General features: G+C 49.6%; 5 protein-coding genes across 5 annotated transcripts; 3 read left to right on the top strand and 2 right to left on the bottom strand.

The window, feature by feature from the left end:
* Positions 1–212: 212 nt before the first annotated feature.
* VTN77DRAFT_738 (uncharacterized protein) lies at positions 213–1,378 on the top strand (the record flags this gene model as incomplete). The annotated part of the gene is made up of 4 exons (XM_069423762.1): positions 213–620; positions 676–826; positions 894–1,251; positions 1,312–1,378. The coding sequence occupies 4 exons, from the start codon at positions 213–215 to the stop codon at positions 1,376–1,378; spliced, it is 984 nt and encodes a 327-aa protein (XP_069273273.1).
* A 1,373-nt stretch (positions 1,379–2,751) lies between these two features.
* Positions 2,752–6,898, bottom strand: VTN77DRAFT_737 (uncharacterized protein; the record flags this gene model as incomplete). Its single annotated transcript, XM_069423751.1, has 2 exons — positions 2,752–5,056; positions 5,115–6,898. The coding sequence occupies 2 exons, from the start codon at positions 6,896–6,898 to the stop codon at positions 2,752–2,754; spliced, it is 4,089 nt and encodes a 1,362-aa protein (XP_069273272.1).
* Positions 6,899–11,999: 5,101 nt separating this feature from the next.
* On the top strand, positions 12,000–13,577 carry VTN77DRAFT_736 (uncharacterized protein; the record flags this gene model as incomplete). The annotated part of the gene is made up of 6 exons (XM_069423740.1): positions 12,000–12,203; positions 12,325–12,456; positions 12,520–12,917; positions 12,989–13,097; positions 13,148–13,303; positions 13,365–13,577. The coding sequence occupies 6 exons, from the start codon at positions 12,000–12,002 to the stop codon at positions 13,575–13,577; spliced, it is 1,212 nt and encodes a 403-aa protein (XP_069273271.1).
* Positions 13,578–14,484: 907 nt separating this feature from the next.
* VTN77DRAFT_735 (beta-tubulin) lies at positions 14,485–16,372 on the top strand (the record flags this gene model as incomplete). Its single annotated transcript, XM_069423729.1, has 9 exons — positions 14,485–14,496; positions 14,618–14,641; positions 14,714–14,739; positions 14,824–14,865; positions 14,918–14,972; positions 15,025–15,480; positions 15,529–15,863; positions 15,925–16,284; positions 16,339–16,372. 9 exons carry the CDS (start codon positions 14,485–14,487, stop codon positions 16,370–16,372), a joined length of 1,344 nt encoding a protein of 447 aa, XP_069273270.1.
* Positions 16,373–16,888: 516 nt separating this feature from the next.
* On the bottom strand, positions 16,889–18,324 carry VTN77DRAFT_734 (uncharacterized protein; the record flags this gene model as incomplete). Its single annotated transcript, XM_069423718.1, has 3 exons — positions 16,889–17,297; positions 17,372–17,958; positions 18,058–18,324. The coding sequence occupies 3 exons, from the start codon at positions 18,322–18,324 to the stop codon at positions 16,889–16,891; spliced, it is 1,263 nt and encodes a 420-aa protein (XP_069273269.1).
* Between the last annotated feature and the right edge of the window lie 1,675 nt (positions 18,325–19,999).

Genomic DNA, 19,999 nt, shown 5'->3' with positions numbered 1-19,999 from the left:
TCTGGTAGTTTCGCTCAGGTGAGTCCCGAGGTCCCGTGCCCTCTTGACCAGCATACCCTGTCCAAGGTGCACGTCACGTCTGCATTGAGACCAAGCCCTTTTTTTTTTCTCTTTCTCTTGTGTTTTTGATATTGTTCTTGTTAGTTTGTGGTGTGGTTTTGCTTGCCGCCTTCTTCCCTTCTCCGATGTCATCTCTCTCCTAATCCGCCTCCATGCCGACTCCGAGTGACAGCACTCCACAGCTGACTGCGAGCGCATTACCCGGAGAGATATCCGCACATACGACTTGTCCCCCAGAGATTGAACGAGGGTCCTCTCGGACAGCCGCTTCGGAGGAGCGTACCTCCGATGATGTTGCTGTAGATGACGGTGCAGTTCCCGCTGGCAGTGCTACCGTGCTGACCGCCGGGAGGCGACCGAGCGATGCGGCGTCGTCGACGAAGAAGATCAAGTCTGACGAAGATGCGATTATGGGGTCCATGAGTCCTGCTAGCGCGTCGCCTTCAGAAGTCAAGGAGGAACAATCGAGTCCGACGTCTCAACCGTCGTCCTCGATTTCAGCGCCTTCTACTACGCCTTCTACTTCTTCCTCTCTCAGCTACGAGTTCTCAAACGTCCGGGTAAGTCATCCAATCCGTTTGGAAGGTCTCGATTTCCAGTTTCTAATCAGGATAGCTCTACCCGAATCACACCTCGTCATTCCTGCGATCTGGAAGCAAGTTTGTCGGCACCCAACAGTCTGACCGCCAGGTATACAATGTGGATGTGGAAATCAAGCATGTTGATATGGCCGAGTCATATCTCTGTGGATATCTCCGCATACAAGGTTGGTGGATATGGATGACAGCTGGTCTGTATATTAGTGATGCTTACCCATGTTCCTTTGCTGCCAGGTCTCACGGAGGATCACCCAACCTTGACGACATTCTTCGAAGGCGAGATCATCGGTACCAAACATACCTTCCAGACGCGACATGAAGCATGGGGTGCAACGGAGAAGACCGATATGCATCATTGGGCCAGATTTCCGGCCTGGCGGCCTCTCGCAAAGCAGGCCAAGAAACCGGATTTCACGTACAGGAACTTTGCACAGCGCGAGCACATCTTCATGAGGTGGAAGGAGTACTTTCTGGTCCCTGATCACCGCGTACGGACAATTTCCGGTGCCAGTTTCGAGGGCTTTTACTACATCTGCTTCAATCAGGTGGAGGGGACCGTAAGCGGGATCTATTTCCATTCGAAGAGTGAGAAGTACGTAACATTCGCCTGTCTTCAGAAATGGCATTGAGGCTGACTTATGCGGCAATGCAGGTATCAACAACTCGAGCTGAAACACGTCGAGGATCACGGTTGCTGTCCAGCGATAGAGTTCCGTTAAGCTCTGAAAACCTGCTTTCTACACCTATCTTTGTATACGGGAGCATTCATCGGGTGACGACCTACCTATTCCTTCGATACGATACGCTTCTGAGGGAAGAAACTCCCCTAGGCCGCAAGGACCCTTGAATCTACAACGAGGATGATGCATGGGATACAGTGGTGTTGCTGCCTTTTCTCTCTCCCCCTTCTCTCTCTCTCTTTCACTCTCCTCCAACCATCGACTGTCGATTTTTGCAACAACCATCTGTATTTGGGGTTATCTATCTATCTAAGCAAGCACGTACAGTACAGTACGTACCTACGTACATTGATTGATTGGTTTTTGTGTCTGAAAGGGCAGGGAAGGCGCTTTTTAGGGTTATTACAGTATATGCAGGTGCTTTTCCTTGTTTACTTTCTTTTCTTTTTTTTCTTTTTCAGCGATGGGAAATTACATAGGTACTACTGCTACTACTAACTACTAACTAACTACTTACTACTACCGTATTTAAATGCGTGCCGTGATAAGGGGACGAACCTTCTTGTAGGGATCATATTATATTAAGCTTTTGACAAACTGAACCTTTTTTTCCTCTTCCTTACCTAACCTCATATCTATACATATAGCCTGAGCCGACGTTAATTTCGGTGGTATTTTTTTATTTTATTTTTATTTTTATACCTATGTCTAGGTAAATTACTCCCAAATCTCGCGACAGCTGCAGCCTGCAACAGAACGGAACGGTACGTATAGTCGACCAAGATACTTAAAAGGTGGATTGCCCCTGAGCTATTCCCAAGAAGAGAAAGATATATATATGTGTGGAGTAAATGTTTTATTGTCATAATCCCGGTCATTCCCATGTCAACAGAAACCAAGACCAAGCTGGTCAATCAGTCCTAGGATAATATATACAGTAGAATGCAAAAGGATAGAGGGCAGTCGTGTCAGGTCATCTCGGTAGGTAGGTAGATAGTAGATAGATGGAAGAAGGCATGGCGAAGACATACGTGTGTTGAGACGATGATTGATATAGTAGAAAGGAAAGAAGGGGGGGGGGGGGGGGGGGGGATCATTCTCTCTCGAAAACATCTCTGGAAATAATTCTCTCTGTCACATCACATCACATCATATCAAATTCTTGTAATAGAATTTAGAAATTTTAAAGAATAGTCGTTATAAAGAGCTGGCGTTGGGTAGACACAATGAGTTTGTTAGAGTAGAAACGTCAATGGAGAGGCAGAGAGAACTATGGTAGAAGCAGACGGAATAAGGGTATCACATAAACTTTCTGGATGATCTTGTTGGAGGGCAAAAGCAGAGAGAGAGAATATCGTTAAACGACTCAAAGTGAGCCCTGCTTGGCGATTTTCAACCAAGCAAGACTCCTTTCACAAATATGCGCTCGAGTTTTGTCGACTGCTCATGCTAGAGCTGCTGACACTTCCACTTCCACCACCTTCGCTGCTAGGTGTTTGCGGCTCGACAACAACCTGATTCCTGATGGATACGATCCACTCGTGTTGCAGGAGCTCGGCTGCGGTGGGCCTCCGCATGGGGTCTCGTTCGAAGCAACGTCGAAGGAAATCGATCCCCAAGTCACTTAGTTGGTCGCGAGTGGGCAACTGCGGCTGATTCCCTTGCGCGATGTTGTACATGATTGCCCACTCATTGTCAAGGGATGACCAAGGACGGCGGCCGGTGGCCATCTCGAGAATGACGCAGCCGAGGGACCAAATATCTACCGCCCCTTCGCGTTCGACCAACTTCGACGTGTCACCTCGGATCACTTCAGGAGACATGTACATTGGCGTGCCCGTCATCGTCTTGTGATTTTTACGCGGATGATGCTCCTTCGGAACGCCTTCCTTATGTCCAACAGCGTTGACGAATGCATCCGCGTTAGCCACCGTCTTGCCTTGGCGGGCAATGATCTTAGCCGCGCCGAAATCGACGTATTTAATCACCCCATTGTGATCGAGTAGGATGTTCTCGGGCTTGATATCGCGGTGGACGATTCCAGCCTGATGCAGGTATGCAAGGCCTTCCAACAACTGAAGAGCGTAGACCATGATGAAGGTCTCGTCTTCGATTCGACCGTGTTCAAGCAAACCAGCAAGCGAACCCCCAGAGCAGTACTCCATGAAGATGTAGACTTTGTCGCGATGCACCTCAATGCCATAATAAGACACAATATTAGGGTGGTCGAGCACCTCCAGGACACGCATCTCCTCCTGGATCTGCTGAGCTATGACGGGGATCAGCTGGGGATCCTGCAAGCGGATTTCCTTGACGGCCATCAGATAGTTGCTATCCAGATTGATGGCAGCGTACACGGATCCAAACGTTCCTCCGCCGATAAACTGGCCTTGTTGCCACCGCAGAGTGACGTTGGTGGCAGACGACGAGAGGGCGGCCAGGGACCGGTCCGCTTCATTGGACCCTTCCAATACCTTGCCCAAAGCCTGACGTTTGGCGTCCTCTTCGACACGCAGTTGTTCAATTTCCGCGATTCGAGCCAGACGCTGTTCGCGAACCAGCTTCGATGCTTCCTCGTCGGTGAGGATTCGACCGCCAGCAATCTTTCTGGAACCGCCTCGCGACTCCTCGAGCCGTTGCTTTTCCGCCTGGGCTGCCAGGGACGATCTTGCCCCCATAATATCGAAGTGAGAGATGAGAATTGACATGCATCCGGCCACCTTGACTCTGAGATGGTGGTACTGATCATCATCCATTGAGAGAAGGTGGTTGCTCGAGGTGATGGCCATGGCAAATTCCAGAGCCGCAACGGCCCACTTGAAAGTTTTACGGTCAGCAGCATCGCAATCATCACAGATGAAGGAGACCCATTCGAGAGCCAACTCCACCAACCGAGCGCTGTTCATTGCCCGCCTGTTTGCATCCACGTAGCTAGATGACCGTTTGCCAAATTCGGTTGCAAAGGCATAACAAGCCTGGATGAGTTCCGTATTCTCTACGCCTTTCTGTTTGAGCTGTTGTCTGATGATGGCAACACTATCCATAATGGTCATGGACAGCTTGAAGGAGATCTTCTTGATTTTGTTCAATTCTGCGTTGACTCGCCCGAGGTTGGCGCGTTGCTCGATCGCTATGTCAAGATGAAAGCCGGTCAGCTGTGCCAATTCTAACCGGGCACCGGACAGCCGTTGCTGAGTCCCATCCGCAACCAGTCGGAGCTTTCCAAGCCTAACATCCGTTGGATGTTCCAGCCCGTCTACTTGCATGCTTCTCCCAGCCCATGCAAGTGGCCTCTCAGGCCGAATCACCAGAATATAAGGGAAGTGAGAAGGGTCCTTAGGAGCGTCCTCCTCACGGAAAGAAGTTCCAAGAATTGACTGAATATCCGCAGGCTTGTTCCACAGTGCATGATGAGCGATTAGATATACGCCCTTCTGTCCGATAGAATCGTTCGACGTTATAAGGAAATGGTCCGAGATCAACAGGGCCTCAAAGAAATCATCCGCTATATCCGCTGACAGATTATACTCTGTTGCGTTTTCAAACAATTGTCGAAGGAAGCGAGAAAATCGGTATAGCTTCCGTTGCCGGACTCGAGTTGAATCCAGAACACTCTTGTAGCGTTTATCCATGTCCGCAGGATCTTCATCCGCCCGAGTGACCAACTCACGTTCGAAGTGGATCATGAGTCGTTGCAGGGACTTAGCAGTCAAAGCACTATAGAAAAAAATATCAGAAATGATAAAACCTATAACTTAACAAGACAAAATCTCACCTGAATTGTTCAGCAACTTCAATGTCACCGCCCTCCAGCTGGCGGCCAATTTCATTAGAGAATCCCCACTCCTGTTCCAAGATTTCTGCCTCCTTGAATGTGTTCTTGTTGGCATTCAATTTCCAATTGAGCAGTCGGAAGTAATATTTCATTGCATCCACCACGACCGAGTCAAAGTTCTCGTCAATGCAGGGAGGAAGGTCCCAGCCGGGTTCAGGCTTGGAGATAACCAAATAACGTTGTTTGATGTCCACGGCCACATTCATTAAGATTTGGAATTGTGAGATCATCTGGTCAACCAGGATGGGAGACTGCTGTGCGGGATCTTTCATCTTCTTCGCATACGATAAACGGACGCGAATGATCTCCTGGATCAGCCGCGACGGGAAGTTGATCAGTGTCAGTAGCTCCTCAATATACGGCGGTAAGTGGCGTTTGGAGAATGCCTCTGCATTCTCGATGAGGGTGCTCTTTGCTTTGTTGATAACCTCGCCGATCCCATAGATCATGTTATGTTTGCCTTGTAATGTCTTCAAGCCGTCTTCCTTCATTATCCGGTCCAAAAACGAACCGTCGTCTGAAAGGTCCGCACCCGCAGTGGACTTGACTCTTGGTTTGGTGAAGTCCAGCTCGTCGTTGCCAACCCAGCTTTGAAGGATAGCCAATTCCGTGTTGATAAGCAGCGTCGTGTTGTGCCATGCAATCACGGCATCGCAACTCTCCTGAAATTCCTCCGAGGCAGCCCTCGGATTGGCGGCTTCCATTTCCTTCCTGGTCGGATACAGAGACTCGCATTTAGCAATCTTGGCCACGACATCTTCGACCTGTTCAATGGGTGTTTTCCCAATTTCCTTCTCTCCCTTGATTTCAAAATTGATGATGTCCTCAATGAGGGGACCGAGACCAGCTCGAGCATCCTCAATGAGTTTCTTCTGCATCATGATACTCCGGCCACATGTCCTGGCCCTGACGCCCAGCCAGATCTCGCTGTTCCACGCGCTCGAACGCCTCGACTCGGTTGTCCCGATCAGTCTTTGTTTCTCCTGTTTGACAACATCGCCCTTCAAGACTGAAGCCAACATCGAATGCCATTCTAGCCGTTCCTGATTTTTCGGGTTTTTGAGCTCCTCGATCGTCGGCTGGTTATCATTCTCGGCCAAAAAGAGTTGGATATCGGGATCATATTGATCGTCCTCGAATTGCACTTCCGATGAGGGCGAAGGGTCCTCCACGTCTGAGTCTATGGTGCCCATTCCTTGAGGATCACCGAACTGTTGGTACCATGTCTGGGGGTTTGCGCGAAGCCGCTGCACGTATGCCTTCTCCTGAGCCCGATACTGAGCATTCGGATCCCGCCTAGCGCCTCGCTTCATGGACGAGGAACGCCGGCTATTGCTCTCGAGGTTGATGAAGTGAGGAGGTCGTCGTTGAGGGGCGTATGTATTTGACGGCGTCCTGGCAGGCCCCGATGGACGCTGCGGCCGGAGATCTCGATCGGCCACTACTCCATCAGAGATGGTCAAATTGTCGAACGGCGCGTTGCCGCCCAAGCTGGCCCCACGAGGTCGCCCTGTTGGGCCACCTGACCACGACGAAGGATATCCAGCAGTTAAATTGTTGACCGAGCTGCTCAGGCCAGGGGAGGACGCAGGGTTACTCGGCGTCGGCTGCTCATCGCCAAAATTCGGGGAGGACCGCACAGCGTAGGGCGGAGGCAGCTGGTACTCATCTGATGACCCCGAGCCATCTGAGTCGTTGTTGGCAATGATCTCGGGGGCCTCCATGACTTGGGGTAAGCGTCCGTGGTCTGGTTGGGTTGCCATTGCCGACGATCGGTGATGGGTTGTTATCAAACGAGCATCGATGCTGTGGCGGTGCACTTGTGGTAGCTTTCCCCGGACGAACCAGCCACATCCGCCCGATGTGCTCCAGCAATCACTGTTGGACGAGATGATGGCCTTATTTGAAGGACAGTGAGGACTTCGATTCTTCTAGAAATTACTATCCAGTGGCAGTAACTGCCATGGAGATAGGTGGTTCCACCGTGTAACCTCTGAAAGGATCGCATACTTCCATGAAGTTACCTAGTTAACTGTCTCGCAGAGCTAGAGCCGGATCAAGGTACGACCGATCTAATCTAAACCGTTCGATCGAATAGTGTAGAAAATCAGTCACGCTGTACGAATGACGAGTGGGGTTGGTTATATACAAGACTGGTGAGAACTCGCTGTGGAGTCAACGAACAATGGAGCAATGATATTGAAGTACTATTTGAATTAAACCAGAAGGATAGGCTCGTTCTTTGGCCCTTTTTCTGCCTCGATTTCTGCCTACTTGAGGAGACATAACCACCTCCTACTCCATTTGACCCCACACTAGTCTCATAGTTCTCAGACCTCATCTCAGGCGGAGGATGAAGGAGAGAACACATGTCTACCTATCTCATCTAGGGAGGATACAATAACTATAATTATGATGAACAGAAGTTGAGACAGTGCCACAATAATCTGTTTCCTAAACTCCTCCACTGAACGTTATCTAGACCTTTTTGAGCTGTTCTTGTGGAAATGGCAGCTCGAAAGCATTGAAGTTCCATAGCATCAATCACTGGTAACGAATCGTGGATGCTACTTGCTACACTGTGTTTACTAAAGCCCTGAGAAAGTTCTCAGCAGTGTATCATTCTCTCGGAACTTTTCTGCTGCATAGCTATTGCAGGAGGTAAATTGCATTGCTATATATATGGTGCAGATCTTTGTATCCACTACGGAGTACGGAGTACGAAAGATGATCTCCATCGACGGTGGAATTTGGGAGCTTACGGAGTATGTAGATCTCGACACACAGACTCTCAGCTGCACTGGTCATCGTTGCCAAGCCCGCTATCAGGTCGGAAGGCTTATCGCCCGGATTCGCCCTAGTTACCTAGGTAGTCTCGCTCTCCCAATGACAGCGGCAATGCTTATCTTTACGACTGCGTTCTACCCAAAACGACTGTTACTCGATATCTACTCCGTACGGGGTATTACTGATAGCCTATCTGGAGTTTGCCGCTGGTGACAACTTTGTTTTACGTCTCTTAAGGACTTGTAGCTAGCTACAGTGCTCTTGCCATAAGATAACAGATCGTGTTGACCTGAGCTTGTCAATGTGGAGCAGGGTTTCTCCAGCTTTTCCATTTTGTCCACAATTGTGATTATGCAGCACAGCTTGCTGTGAGTCCAATTAAGAACTGCTGACCTAGATAATACTGTGCGCCTGGGAGTATACTGGCGTTTCACATTGTGGTCTGGTCTCGACGGCGACTAGGCGACAGTCGTCGTGATACGTGTTTCGACAAACAAAGAAAGGAAAGAGCGATGATGATGGATAATCAGCGAGGACCAAGAGGTAGTAATAACAATAAATAATGTGTTGGAGAATCGAATTGATAGAAGAGATAACGACTGCTGATTGGCCAAATGTGCAAGAGATAAGGACGAGATAAGAAGTCAGCCACCTGAGCTTTAATGTTGGATTCTCAGCCAGGAACCCATGGACTTGGCCCTCTTTCGTTCGACGAATCTATGTCCACTTGATGACGGTCTCTCTTTTCGTGGTCGCTCGTATCTCTCATTCGTCCGTTACAGTCTCCTATCTGCGGCTCTTCCCGTCATCGAGGCCATCCCACACCTGGCATGGATCTCGTGGGATGAAGTTTCTACCCCTGTTCCTGTAGTGCTGCAAGATGAAGCAGAGCAAATCTGTACAGACCCCAGCTTGTCCGAGGCTGTTGTCTCAACTTTCGAGAGGCATGACTTCATTCCTCTCTGCGATGTAGTAGAGGATCTTACTGCGGATATCTTAAGGACATATCATCTGCAATCAAACGGGATATCTAGATAAGAAGATACCCGTAATTGTAGCTAATCTACCGACATTCGAGCGGTTACCTAATGATGCATGAAATCCCCATACGGAGTAGCCCGTCATAGCTCTTCGATTGTAACTCCACCCCCATTCTGTCGCCCCGACTAGCTCCGTGGCCCTGCGGGTCAGATACAAAGGACTTTGGAACACAACCTAAGGAGCTCGAGGCATAATTCCCATCTGCTCGAGAGTTAATTCCATTCTCGATTTGCTTGGCGTTGGGTGGCCCATAGAGATTGAATTTCCCTTGGTCCATTTCAAGCCCGATTCGTTCCGCATAGGTGCCCAGTGTCAGCCGCCTTGTTGTATTATATCTTCTGACTCTTTACCTTCCGTTCTCACCCTTTTCTCTTTCTATCTGGTGAGATAGTCGACGTCTTTTGCTCTTCCATTGCGCTGTGCTGCACTGTTATCCCTCTACCCATCCGGGTTCCGTATCTTTCACAACATAGGGGTCGTGACAACCCTTGGGTTGGGGCTTCAGCCTCTCCTACATTGTTAGCCAGTGACCGTCTCGAGGCGAGAAACGCAATCATGTCCGACACGGGCGACTACGTAGTCCTGATCCCGTATAATGGGTCAACCACTGGGACCGGTGGTGATCCACTCAAGCAAGACCTCAATGTTTTCTACAATGTCTGTTCTCAATCCGATGCTCCCCAGGCGTCTGCCTGGATGGACGCCACGTATAGCTGACTGTCGGCATAGGCTGGTGATATCTCATGGATGATCGTATCTACAGCTCTGGTCCTGCTCATGATTCCTGGAGTCGGGTAAGTTGCGATGCTGCCCAGTTCCAACCCTTTTTTAAGGGAACTCTTACCTAACAGAGTCCAGGTTCTTCTACTCCGGTCTCGCTCGTCGCAAGTCCGCTCTGTCCCTCATTTGGCTTTCGATCATGTCTGTTGGCGTCATCTCCTTCCAGTGGTTCTTCTGGGGTTACTCTCTGGCCTTTTCGCATACGGCGGGCAAGTACATTGGGGATCTCCGAAACTTTGGATTCAAAGATGTCCTCGCTGTTCCATCTGTGGGAAGCTCGAAGATCCCGGACCTTTTGTTTGCCATCTACCAGGGCATGTTTGCGGCAATCACGTGAGTTACCTGCGAAAGAAACACACAAAGGTCAATTGATTTGCTCCATGGCCAATCGCTAATCGTTCTCATGTAGGGTCGCTCTGGCTACCGGCGCTGTCGCTGAACGTGGTCGAATGCTGCCTTGTGTGGTGTTCATGTTTGTGTGGTCTACCATCATCTATGACCCCATTGCCTGCTGGACCTGGAACCCGTCTGGTTGGGTGTATAAGCTGGGAGGGCTCGATTTCGCCGGTGGCACTCCTGTCCACATCTCCTCTGGCTCCGCAGCTCTGGCTTATTCCCTCATGTTGGGTAAGCGCCGCGGTCATGGCACCCACGAGCTCAACTACCGCCCGCACAACGTAACCCACGTGGTTATTGGAACGGTGTTCCTCTGGGTCGGATGGTTCGGTTTCAATGCTGGTTCCGCCTTGAGTGCCAACCTCCGTGCGGTCATGGCAGCTGTTGTCACCAACCTGGCAGCTTCCGTCGGAGGCGTTACCTGGTGTCTTCTTGACTACAGGCTCGAAAGGAAATGGTCGACTGTTGGCTTCTGCTCCGGCGTGATTGCTGGCCTCGTTGCCATCACCCCCGGCTCCGGATTTGTCCCCGCGTGGGCGGCCGTGATCTTCGGTATTGTGGGTGGTGCCGCATGCAACTACGCAACCAAGCTCAAGCATTTTCTGGGCGTTGATGATGCACTGGATATCTTCGCCGTCCATGCAATTGGTGGTCTCGTTGGCAATCTTCTAACTGGGCTCTTTGCTGCGTAAGCATTTCTAAGCCGATCCTCTGCAACTGCACAGAGTATGAATGGCTGACTTTGACATACAGCGACTACATCGCTCGCCTCGACGGGGTAACTGTGATTCCAGGAGGCTGGATCAACCATAACTATATCCAGCTCGCCTATCAGCTGGCTGACTCCATGAGTGGATTCGCGTATTCTTTCGTTGGGAGCTGCATTATCCTTCTGATTATGAACTTTATTCCCGGTCTCGGCCTGCGCGCGTCCGAGGAAGATGAGATCTTAGGCATTGATGATGCCGAAATAGGCGAATTTGCTGTAGGTTTCTCCATTTCTCAGTTTCATTGTGTTTCGAACTGTTTGGCTGACAGTGTTTGCAGTATGACTACGTTGAGATCGCTCGCGATGTCGTTTCCACTGTTGAAGGTGATTCCCTGGAACGAATGTCGAAACGTTCCGTAAGCTCTGAGACGCAGCAAGTTGAGCCTGTAGAAGCTAAGGCTTGAACCATCTTATTACCTAGAGTTACCGTTAAACCAAGGGAAAGAGAGGTGTTTTTTGGAGCATGCATCAGCGTTTGAGATAGAGAGGGCATCGCATTCGGCTGCATTCTTTTCCTTTTTTTTTTCCGATATTTCTGGTGACGACTACTGTTTCATGAACTGTTCAGTACAACGAGCTATAGTTTGTTAGATACCCTAAGTGAGAAAAGTGTATTTCTAGCAACATCTGACGTACCAGCATTTTTCACATACGTGCAGTCCCCATATGAGATAGCTCATGTAATTTGTCTACACTGTGAATATGATGCAAGAAGTCAGACAATGATAGCAGATGGAGAAAAGAAAATTCCATCTAAATTGTAGATTCACATTATGTAGTTAATGTGAAAGCCTGCCTTGACTCTTGGGATGGTTGATGTGAAGTGATTGTTCTCGGCACTTCCATGAATGGGGAGGTAGCTGGGAGCTCCGCCCTCCAATCGATAGCCAAGCTTGCAGCACCAGCTCCGAGAGACCATCTGATATCACCTCTGAACCTTGACCAAAATAATCAACCTATCTACCTTCACTTCTTCAACCCGCAATTTCAAGAGAAAGAACGACGCGAGCCATTGATTAACTTGCACGAAGCTCTGCGCTTCTCTAGTAATCATGGCGCTGCGGAATCCCGATGACAACGCCGCTCCCACCACGCCGCCTGAGCAGCCAGCGGTAGCAGGATTCCCGCGAGACCCCGCTGAGTTCGACAGCGACCCGCGCATCTCATTTTCGAAGCTCGATAACAAGTTCATCTTGGAGACAGAGGATGGCCAGGAATTTGAGTTCGATACGGCTTTGAAACGGTGGATTCCAACGGTGGGTAGTCAGACGTTTACGCAACGCCTGCGGTTTCTTCATAGCAGATATTTCTCCTCCTCAATGCAATCTAGGCTAATGACATGCTGCGCGCAACTTGCGCTTGGCTGAGATACTACAGATCGATGAATCTTTACTTGAACAGCAACAAGAAGCATACAAAGTACCAGGCGTGGACGAGAACGAGACGGTAACGAAACAGCAGTTGAGAAAGAAACGAAAGCAGCAGCAGGCGAACGGAGACGAGGTGGAGGCAATAAACCCTTCTTATGTCCCGATCGGCCAGAAGTTCGCTAACGCAAATTGCCTCATGCAGGAGAATGCTCAGAAGCCGAAGAAGCCTCGTGTTAATACCGCAGTCTTTGTCACATCGATACCTCTAGACGCGACGTTTGAAGAGATTCGCGATGTCTTTTGCAAGTGCGGGGTGATTGCCGAGGAGATCGATAGCGGACGGCCGCGAATCAAAATGTACACAGATGAACAGGGCAACTTCAAGGGAGAGGCCTTGGTCGTATATTTCCGACCCGAGTCGGTCAATCTTGCAATACAAATGCTGGACGAAACCGACTTCCGACTGGGTGTCGCCGGACCGCAGGGCCCGATGAGAGTGCAGGCGGCAGATTTCTCGTTCAAGAGTCAACAGGAAGCTCCAGCGAAGACCAGTGCCCGAGATAAGAAGAAGATCATAAGGAAAACCCAGAAGCTGAATAAGTATGTCCTTGAAGCAGATCTCAATCTTTTCAGTTGCTGCTCGCTGTATGGTACTGACACTGGTCCCTCAGTAAACTGGCAGATTGGGATGACTACGATCCCTCTGCGCTTCCGGAAACGAGTTCGAGGTGGGATAAAGTCGTGGTACTCAAACATATGTTCACGTTGAAAGAAATTGAGGTTCGTATTGTCAGTCAGCTGGTCGGACTTGGAACTCACGCTAGCTGCAGGAGGACCCGGCGGTGATTCTCGATATCAAAGAGGATATCCGAGATGAATGTTCCAAGTTGGGCGATGTGACCAATGTTGTCCTCTTCGACAAGGAACCCGAGGGCGTTGTTACCGTGAAATTCTCCGATCCTGAGGCGGCAAGACAGTGTGTAAGGGTGGGTATCCCTATGATTTAGCCATCCATGGGCGATTATGAAGGGGCTGACTTTTTTTCAGGTCATGAATGGTCGTTTCTTTGCCGGTACTCAAGTCGAAGCGTACATCGCCGACGGAACCGAGCGGTTCAAGAAGACCAACGATAAACGGGCCGCCCTCCAGGATGCAGCAGAAGGAGGCGATGACGAAGAAGCTCGAAGACTAGAAGAGTTTGGATCCTGGCTGGAGAATCCGAGAGAAAGTGAAAGGATTGTGGAGAGTAGGGCGAAATAGGCCGACCCTCTTTACGACTTTTTTGTACTGTACTTTTATGGGTGGATGTTTGGCAGAGAGAGACTTTCCTCTCTTTCTTTTGTTCATTTTGGGGAATATTGTCCCTGAGTGTTTTCCAGGGAATTTACGACTATGTATGGAGTATTAGGTACCTACATAATGTTTGCAAATCGTAATGCGGGATGCCTGCTGGTAAATGACGCAATGGTCACCTTTGATTTTACTTCAGCCACCATCCACCTCTGACAGGTTGCCATTAATAAAGAACTGTTCACATGAGGAGCAGACGTGTTGCTTTCGATTGTAACCTACGGAGTACTCCGTACAGCAGTGACCGGTTGCTTACCAACCTACCCTGTACGGAGTAGGTTCAATTATGTAATTAACTCACGGCTAACAAATCCGTCGGGTGGGTGTGGGGCACGAGGAACAGCTGTCCCAGTCTTCGTGGACACGTTTCTTCTCGACTTCTGAACGTGATCACCATACGGAGTACAATGGAAACAAGCAATTTTGCCGGATGGGAAATATACTTTTGACCTCTATTTGAAAGAGAAGGATATAAAAAGTAAACGTTCCTGCATAATCATAATTATAATAATAATTAAGTTGTGCCTGTCAGGTCCCGTGACGGCGACCAAAGAAAGGGACGCGGCGCCATACTGCATTGGGCTGGAGCCCCTATCACGGGTCGGCGTGTCTCCTGTTGACTGCCGCACAACAGTAGTGGCAGGACGCCAACACGCCCCGGTCTCTTGCTCCTGACCTGACCGCTCAACCCAACTTCTTCCCATCCTCCTCCTCGACCTGAAAACATTCTCTCCGTGATCTCAGTCTCCTGTTCACTTTTCTTCTCCTTTCCTCCCAGATATCTCCTCAACCCTAATCCCATCCACATCCTTCCACCATGCGTGAGATTGTACGTTTGTTGACTCCCCAGACGCGTCTCGGGCAGCCATTCTCTGGACCCCTGACCGTCGACCCCCACCTGTTTGTGACCATGCAGTCCTTGCTAACTCGGGCTTTTTTCTGCTCAACAGGTTCACCTCCAGACCGGCCAGTGCGTAAGTGCAACCTCGTCGATATCTTGAACGGTTTATTTTCTACGGGAATATACTAAATCTGTTCCCCTCAAGGGTAACCAAATCGGTGCCGCTTTCTGGTAGGTCGACAACAGAGCTCGCGTCGCCCTCGCGTTCGAGCTCAATGGACATCATATAGAATTAGCGTGCTGACTGTTTCCCAGGCAAACCATCTCTGGCGAGCATGGCCTTGACGGCTCCGGAGTGTGAGTGTTGAATTTCAAAGGAAAAGAACGTTGGTCCTGACTATTGGCACAGCTACAATGGCTCCTCTGACCTCCAGCTGGAGCGTATGAACGTCTACTTCAACGAGGTTAGTGGATCTGACAGGAAATCGACGAGTCACACGCTGATCGGTCAACCAGGCCAGCGGTAACAAGTATGTGCCTCGTGCCGTCCTGGTCGACCTGGAGCCCGGTACCATGGACGCCGTCCGTGCCGGTCCTTTCGGCCAGCTTTTCCGCCCCGACAACTTCGTCTTCGGTCAGTCCGGTGCTGGTAACAACTGGGCCAAGGGTCACTACACCGAGGGCGCCGAGCTCGTTGACCAGGTTATCGATGTCGTCCGTCGTGAGGCTGAGGCCTGTGACTGCCTCCAGGGCTTCCAGATTACTCACTCCCTCGGTGGTGGTACCGGTGCCGGTATGGGTACCCTCCTGATCTCCAAGATCCGTGAGGAGTTCCCGGACCGGATGATGGCCACCTTCTCCGTGGTGCCGTCTCCCAAGGTGTCGGACACCGTCGTTGAGCCCTACAACGCCACTCTGTCCGTTCACCAGCTTGTTGAGCACTCTGACGAGACCTTCTGCATTGACAACGAGGTACGCAAGATGTAGTGGGCGGAAGATGTTCAGTACTAACGGATATAGGCTCTGTACGACATTTGCATGCGCACCCTCAAGCTGTCCAACCCGTCCTACGGTGACCTGAACCACCTGGTTTCGGCTGTCATGTCGGGTGTTACCACCTGTCTGCGTTTCCCCGGTCAGCTGAACTCTGACCTGCGCAAGCTGGCCGTCAACATGGTTCCTTTCCCTCGTCTCCACTTCTTCATGGTCGGCTTCGCTCCTCTCACCAGCCGTGGCGCCCACTCCTTCCGTGCCGTCACCGTTCCCGAGTTGACCCAGCAGATGTACGACCCGAAGAACATGATGGCCGCCTCTGACTTCCGTAACGGCCGCTACCTGACCTGCTCTGCTATCTTGTAGGCCCCCTCACGCCCTTATTACAATTTACAATTCACTGAATTTACTAACGTCATCCAGCCGTGGCAAGGTCTCCATGAAGGAGGTCGAGGACCAGATGCGCAACGTGCAGAACAAGAACAGCAGCTACTTCGTTGAGTGGATCCCCAACAACGTGCAGACCGCCCTCTGCTCGATTCCTCCTCGTGGTCTGAAGATGTCGTCGACCTTCGTCGGCAACTCCACCGCGATCCAGGAGCTGTTCAAGCGTGTCGGTGACCAGTTCACTGCCATGTTCCGTCGCAAGGCTTTCTTGCACTGGTACACTGGCGAGGGTATGGACGAGATGGAGTTCACTGAGGCTGAGAGCAACATGAACGACCTGGTTTCTGAGTACCAACAGTACCAGGATGCCTCCGTCTCCGATGGCGAGGAGGAATAGTACGTACCTGACTGAATAGAGTTTGGAGACGATGGATGCTAACTTTTTTACAGCGCTGAGGAGGAGGCTGTTGAGGCTGAGGAGTAAACTGTCTCGACTTCACGATTTCGCGCGATTTTACTCGCACTAATACCCTCTTACAACCAATTTTTGTTCCACATTCTCTAGTTGATTTGTCTGATAGCTTCAGGCAAGTCAACCCACTTGAATCGATGAGTGTCTTTATTACCTTTCTAGTTCAAAGTTGAGAAATTCTTGCCGGATGTCGGTGTCGATCCTTGGTAGCCATGACCTGTCGAATTGAACTAGTTGCCTACCTGGAAATCCGCATACCCTTGATTATTAAACCTTGCTGGATCATAATCCTCTCTACTCAGCTAGCTAGCTGTAAACTCAATGGACATAATAAGTTATACACGTAGCTACTGCATACATAAATACATACACAGATGCGCAAGAGGGGGAAGAGCGTAGATGTATCTGATCATTGTTAGTATTACCATTGTGCATCGTGTAGTTTCATGTCATCCAGGTTTGGTATCGTTTGCTCTTTATCTATTAGATGATGTATTACATCTATCATGTGTGTTACTTGGTAGTTAATCAACGATGAAAAGGACACTGCCCCCTCCTCTCCCTCCTCAGCTTCTCCTTCTGCCTACTGATATACTCCTTCCCCCTACCCTCAAACGCCTTTGGTCCTATATCCGCAATGTCATACCCCCTCGGGAAGTACTTCTCCCCCTCGTCGCCCGGCACAGGCAGCCCCATGAACCGGGTCAGCCATGCTACGGGACTGAGCCAGCAGTTCCACAGCGTGGGCTTGACGTAGTACGGTTCTGCGTCCCAGTGGGTGAGGAAGAAGGTCCCCGTCTGCGGGTCTGGTTCCTCGGTGACGATCATGTGCCGGAGGAAGTAGGGACGGGGGAGGGCTAGGTAGCGGAGGAAGAGTTTGCGGAGGTGAAGTAAACACGAAAAGATTGTTGCGTAGATGGGGGGTGGGGGGTCATATCTTTCGGTCGTCAGCATGAAATCAGTCGGCTATCTCTTGGTTTGAAAAATGACGGAAGGAAGGAATTCACTTACAGCATCGCCCTCCGCAGCCGATCATCCATCATATACGAGACGAACTTCAACCCAACATGTTTGAGGCACTCAGGAAGCATATACGTCAACACAGCCGTCGTCTGGTCCGCCGTCTCCCTATTCTTTCGATCCGGCAGCATAGCTCCCTCCTCATACGCCTGGCTCCAAGCCGCAATCTCCTCCAGCCAGTGGAGGCCATCCCTAAAACCCGTCTTGCCGGACGGCAGCAGCTCATAGCTAATCCCCATCGCATCGCCAATACTCTTCCAGTACGTGCCCAGGGCGCACTTCTCCAGCTGCGTGAGCTGCCGCCACTCGTACCGGTCGATGAACCGGATGGGCTCTGTCGCGAAGAGGCTGAGCGTGTAGAGCATGTCTTCCTCGCGGATGGCGCCGGAGGACCGGTATCCACTGTGGATGTAGTTCGTGCGCGCGATGGCTGTCTGCGTCCGGTCGGAGGAGGGCTCCCAGGCGACGAACTCGGTGATTAGCACCGTCGTGTCCGAGTAGCGCTTGAAGGAGGTGCGGGGGTCGGAGAATTGGGAGGTTTTTGTCAGGGTGTGTGAGATGGTTGGGATGCCGTATGTCTGGGAATAGTCAGCGTCATCATTAACAACAATTTCATTATTTTTATTATTCCTCTAAGAATCTCACGGAGGGGGAGTATTTTTCGGTTTATTTCTTACCCTAAACAGCGCAAACTGAAGACTCTTGACATACATAAACGGAAACTCCAACTGCGCAATCACCTTCTGGATCTCCCACGCCTCGTGATCCGTCATCCGGGACATGGACTCGCGCGTGGGATAGGGGTGTTGGCGATGCAGCTGCCTCACGCGGCGGAAGCGAAGTAACGAAGTCAGCACGGGGTACGCGGCAAGAACGGGCAGGATGACATAGGTGAGGATCTGCTGGGGCGAGGCATTGTTGGTGAGGAGGACGATTTTGGACATTCTATCCATTGATGATTGTATCTTGCTCAGGTAGGTGATTGCTGTTGTTATATTGTCCACGATTCAAGTACTGCCACTGCAGTTGCAGTATTGGTGTGGACGACAGGACTAGCCAGGGCTATGTGAAAGCTTTCCAATCCTTCAAATAAATTGAATGTGCGATTGGGTAGACCGGACTCAATTATAGTCCTGTACAGTGTCTAGACAGCAGCCCTGTACTGTATGTACATGCAGGTCCTTCGTATACATGAAGGGGAGGTACCGGACGAACCAAAACAACAGCGCGGGGTAAGGGTAAATTTAATGACCTCGGATTGGCACACATTCTACGCGGGCCAAGGGGGATCTTCAGATCTTCAAAGTTCAAGGTGGGTGTTAAAAATGTTGGAATTCACGGCATACCGGTCTAACTGGATTCGGTAGTCATATAAGCTGATGTGATACATCATATTAGAAGCCGATACCCCGCTTCTCACAATAAGGCTTATACGCCAGGTCTCCCATATCTGATTAGAATCAGGGATCAAGTCTCCTTCATATCATCATATCATCATATCGTCCTATATAGTGGTGCTTGTAGAAGCTTCTCCCTACATGCTTATAGCCATAACCTCAACAAAAAAGTGTTCACGTAAATAAACTTTCTTCATCAAGAAACTGTCAGTCTGGCACAAAACCAACTATTAAAATATAAGTTTTTTTTTTGTGGATTTTGACTGTACACTGCAGAATAAATTTTGATAATAATAATTAAATTTCAACATTATAAAATATTGCCTTGAGGAAGATCTATAGTACGTGAGATACGTCTACGGAGTACGTAAGAAACTATCGAATTAAACTAAGGAACTATCTAAACTACTAGATAATATCCAATGATATAAGGATGCGGTTGTGGCGGGCCCTTGCTAATTTAAATAAGAATCTGACTACTCCGTACAATGCATTGCTGGTGTAACACTAACATAACAGGTGTTGGACAGAAGTTAGCACTGTTAACAAAATAAATTAATCTAATGTGGTATGGTTCATACGTATGAGATAAATACTTCGTAATAATAATGCTGATATTTGTCATAGGAAAAAATGGGTTTAAAATCGAATTAACATTGTCTTGCAACAATAAATGTCCATGCCCAGGTAACTGTGGTGGCCCTTGTGGGGTGTTCTGAATCTGGTTAGGATCAATCAATCAGCAGGCCTGATATGGCTACCTGAACTGTGGAGTACTACAGTATTCCCAATTAATTGATCCGAACCCCGCTCATGCAGGCCAGCAGGTTAGATTTTCTTCTTATTGCCCTGATCATCGCATGAAGTTTATTACCAAGCTTCAACACTATTCGTGCTCGGAGACACGAGATGTCGATCGAGTTCACGTAAATAAAAATGTGATTTGATGGTTCAAATGGTCGGATCTGTGCGCGCGAAACGATCGATGCACGTGGTCGAGTGTTACTCGCACGTCACATTATTGAATTAAAATATTACATGTTATCAATTTGACAGGCATCCTCTCATTTACGCTGTATCTACCTACCGCTATCACAGAATTGGTAAGATAGGATAGGAGAAATTTCGAAGATGAACGAGATAGAACGAAAAAAAAAGTCTAAGACTGAAAACCGCTCTAGAAAATGGAAGAAAAAAAAGAACAAATTCACTTGGATTCAAA

Source organism: Rasamsonia byssochlamydoides (assembly GCF_041956645.1).
Source record: "Rasamsonia byssochlamydoides strain NRRL 3658 unplaced genomic scaffold VTN77scaffold_108, whole genome shotgun sequence".
NCBI lineage: Eukaryota > Fungi > Ascomycota > Eurotiomycetes > Eurotiales > Trichocomaceae > Rasamsonia > Rasamsonia byssochlamydoides.
This window is presented reverse-complemented; position numbering and strand designations above follow the sequence as displayed.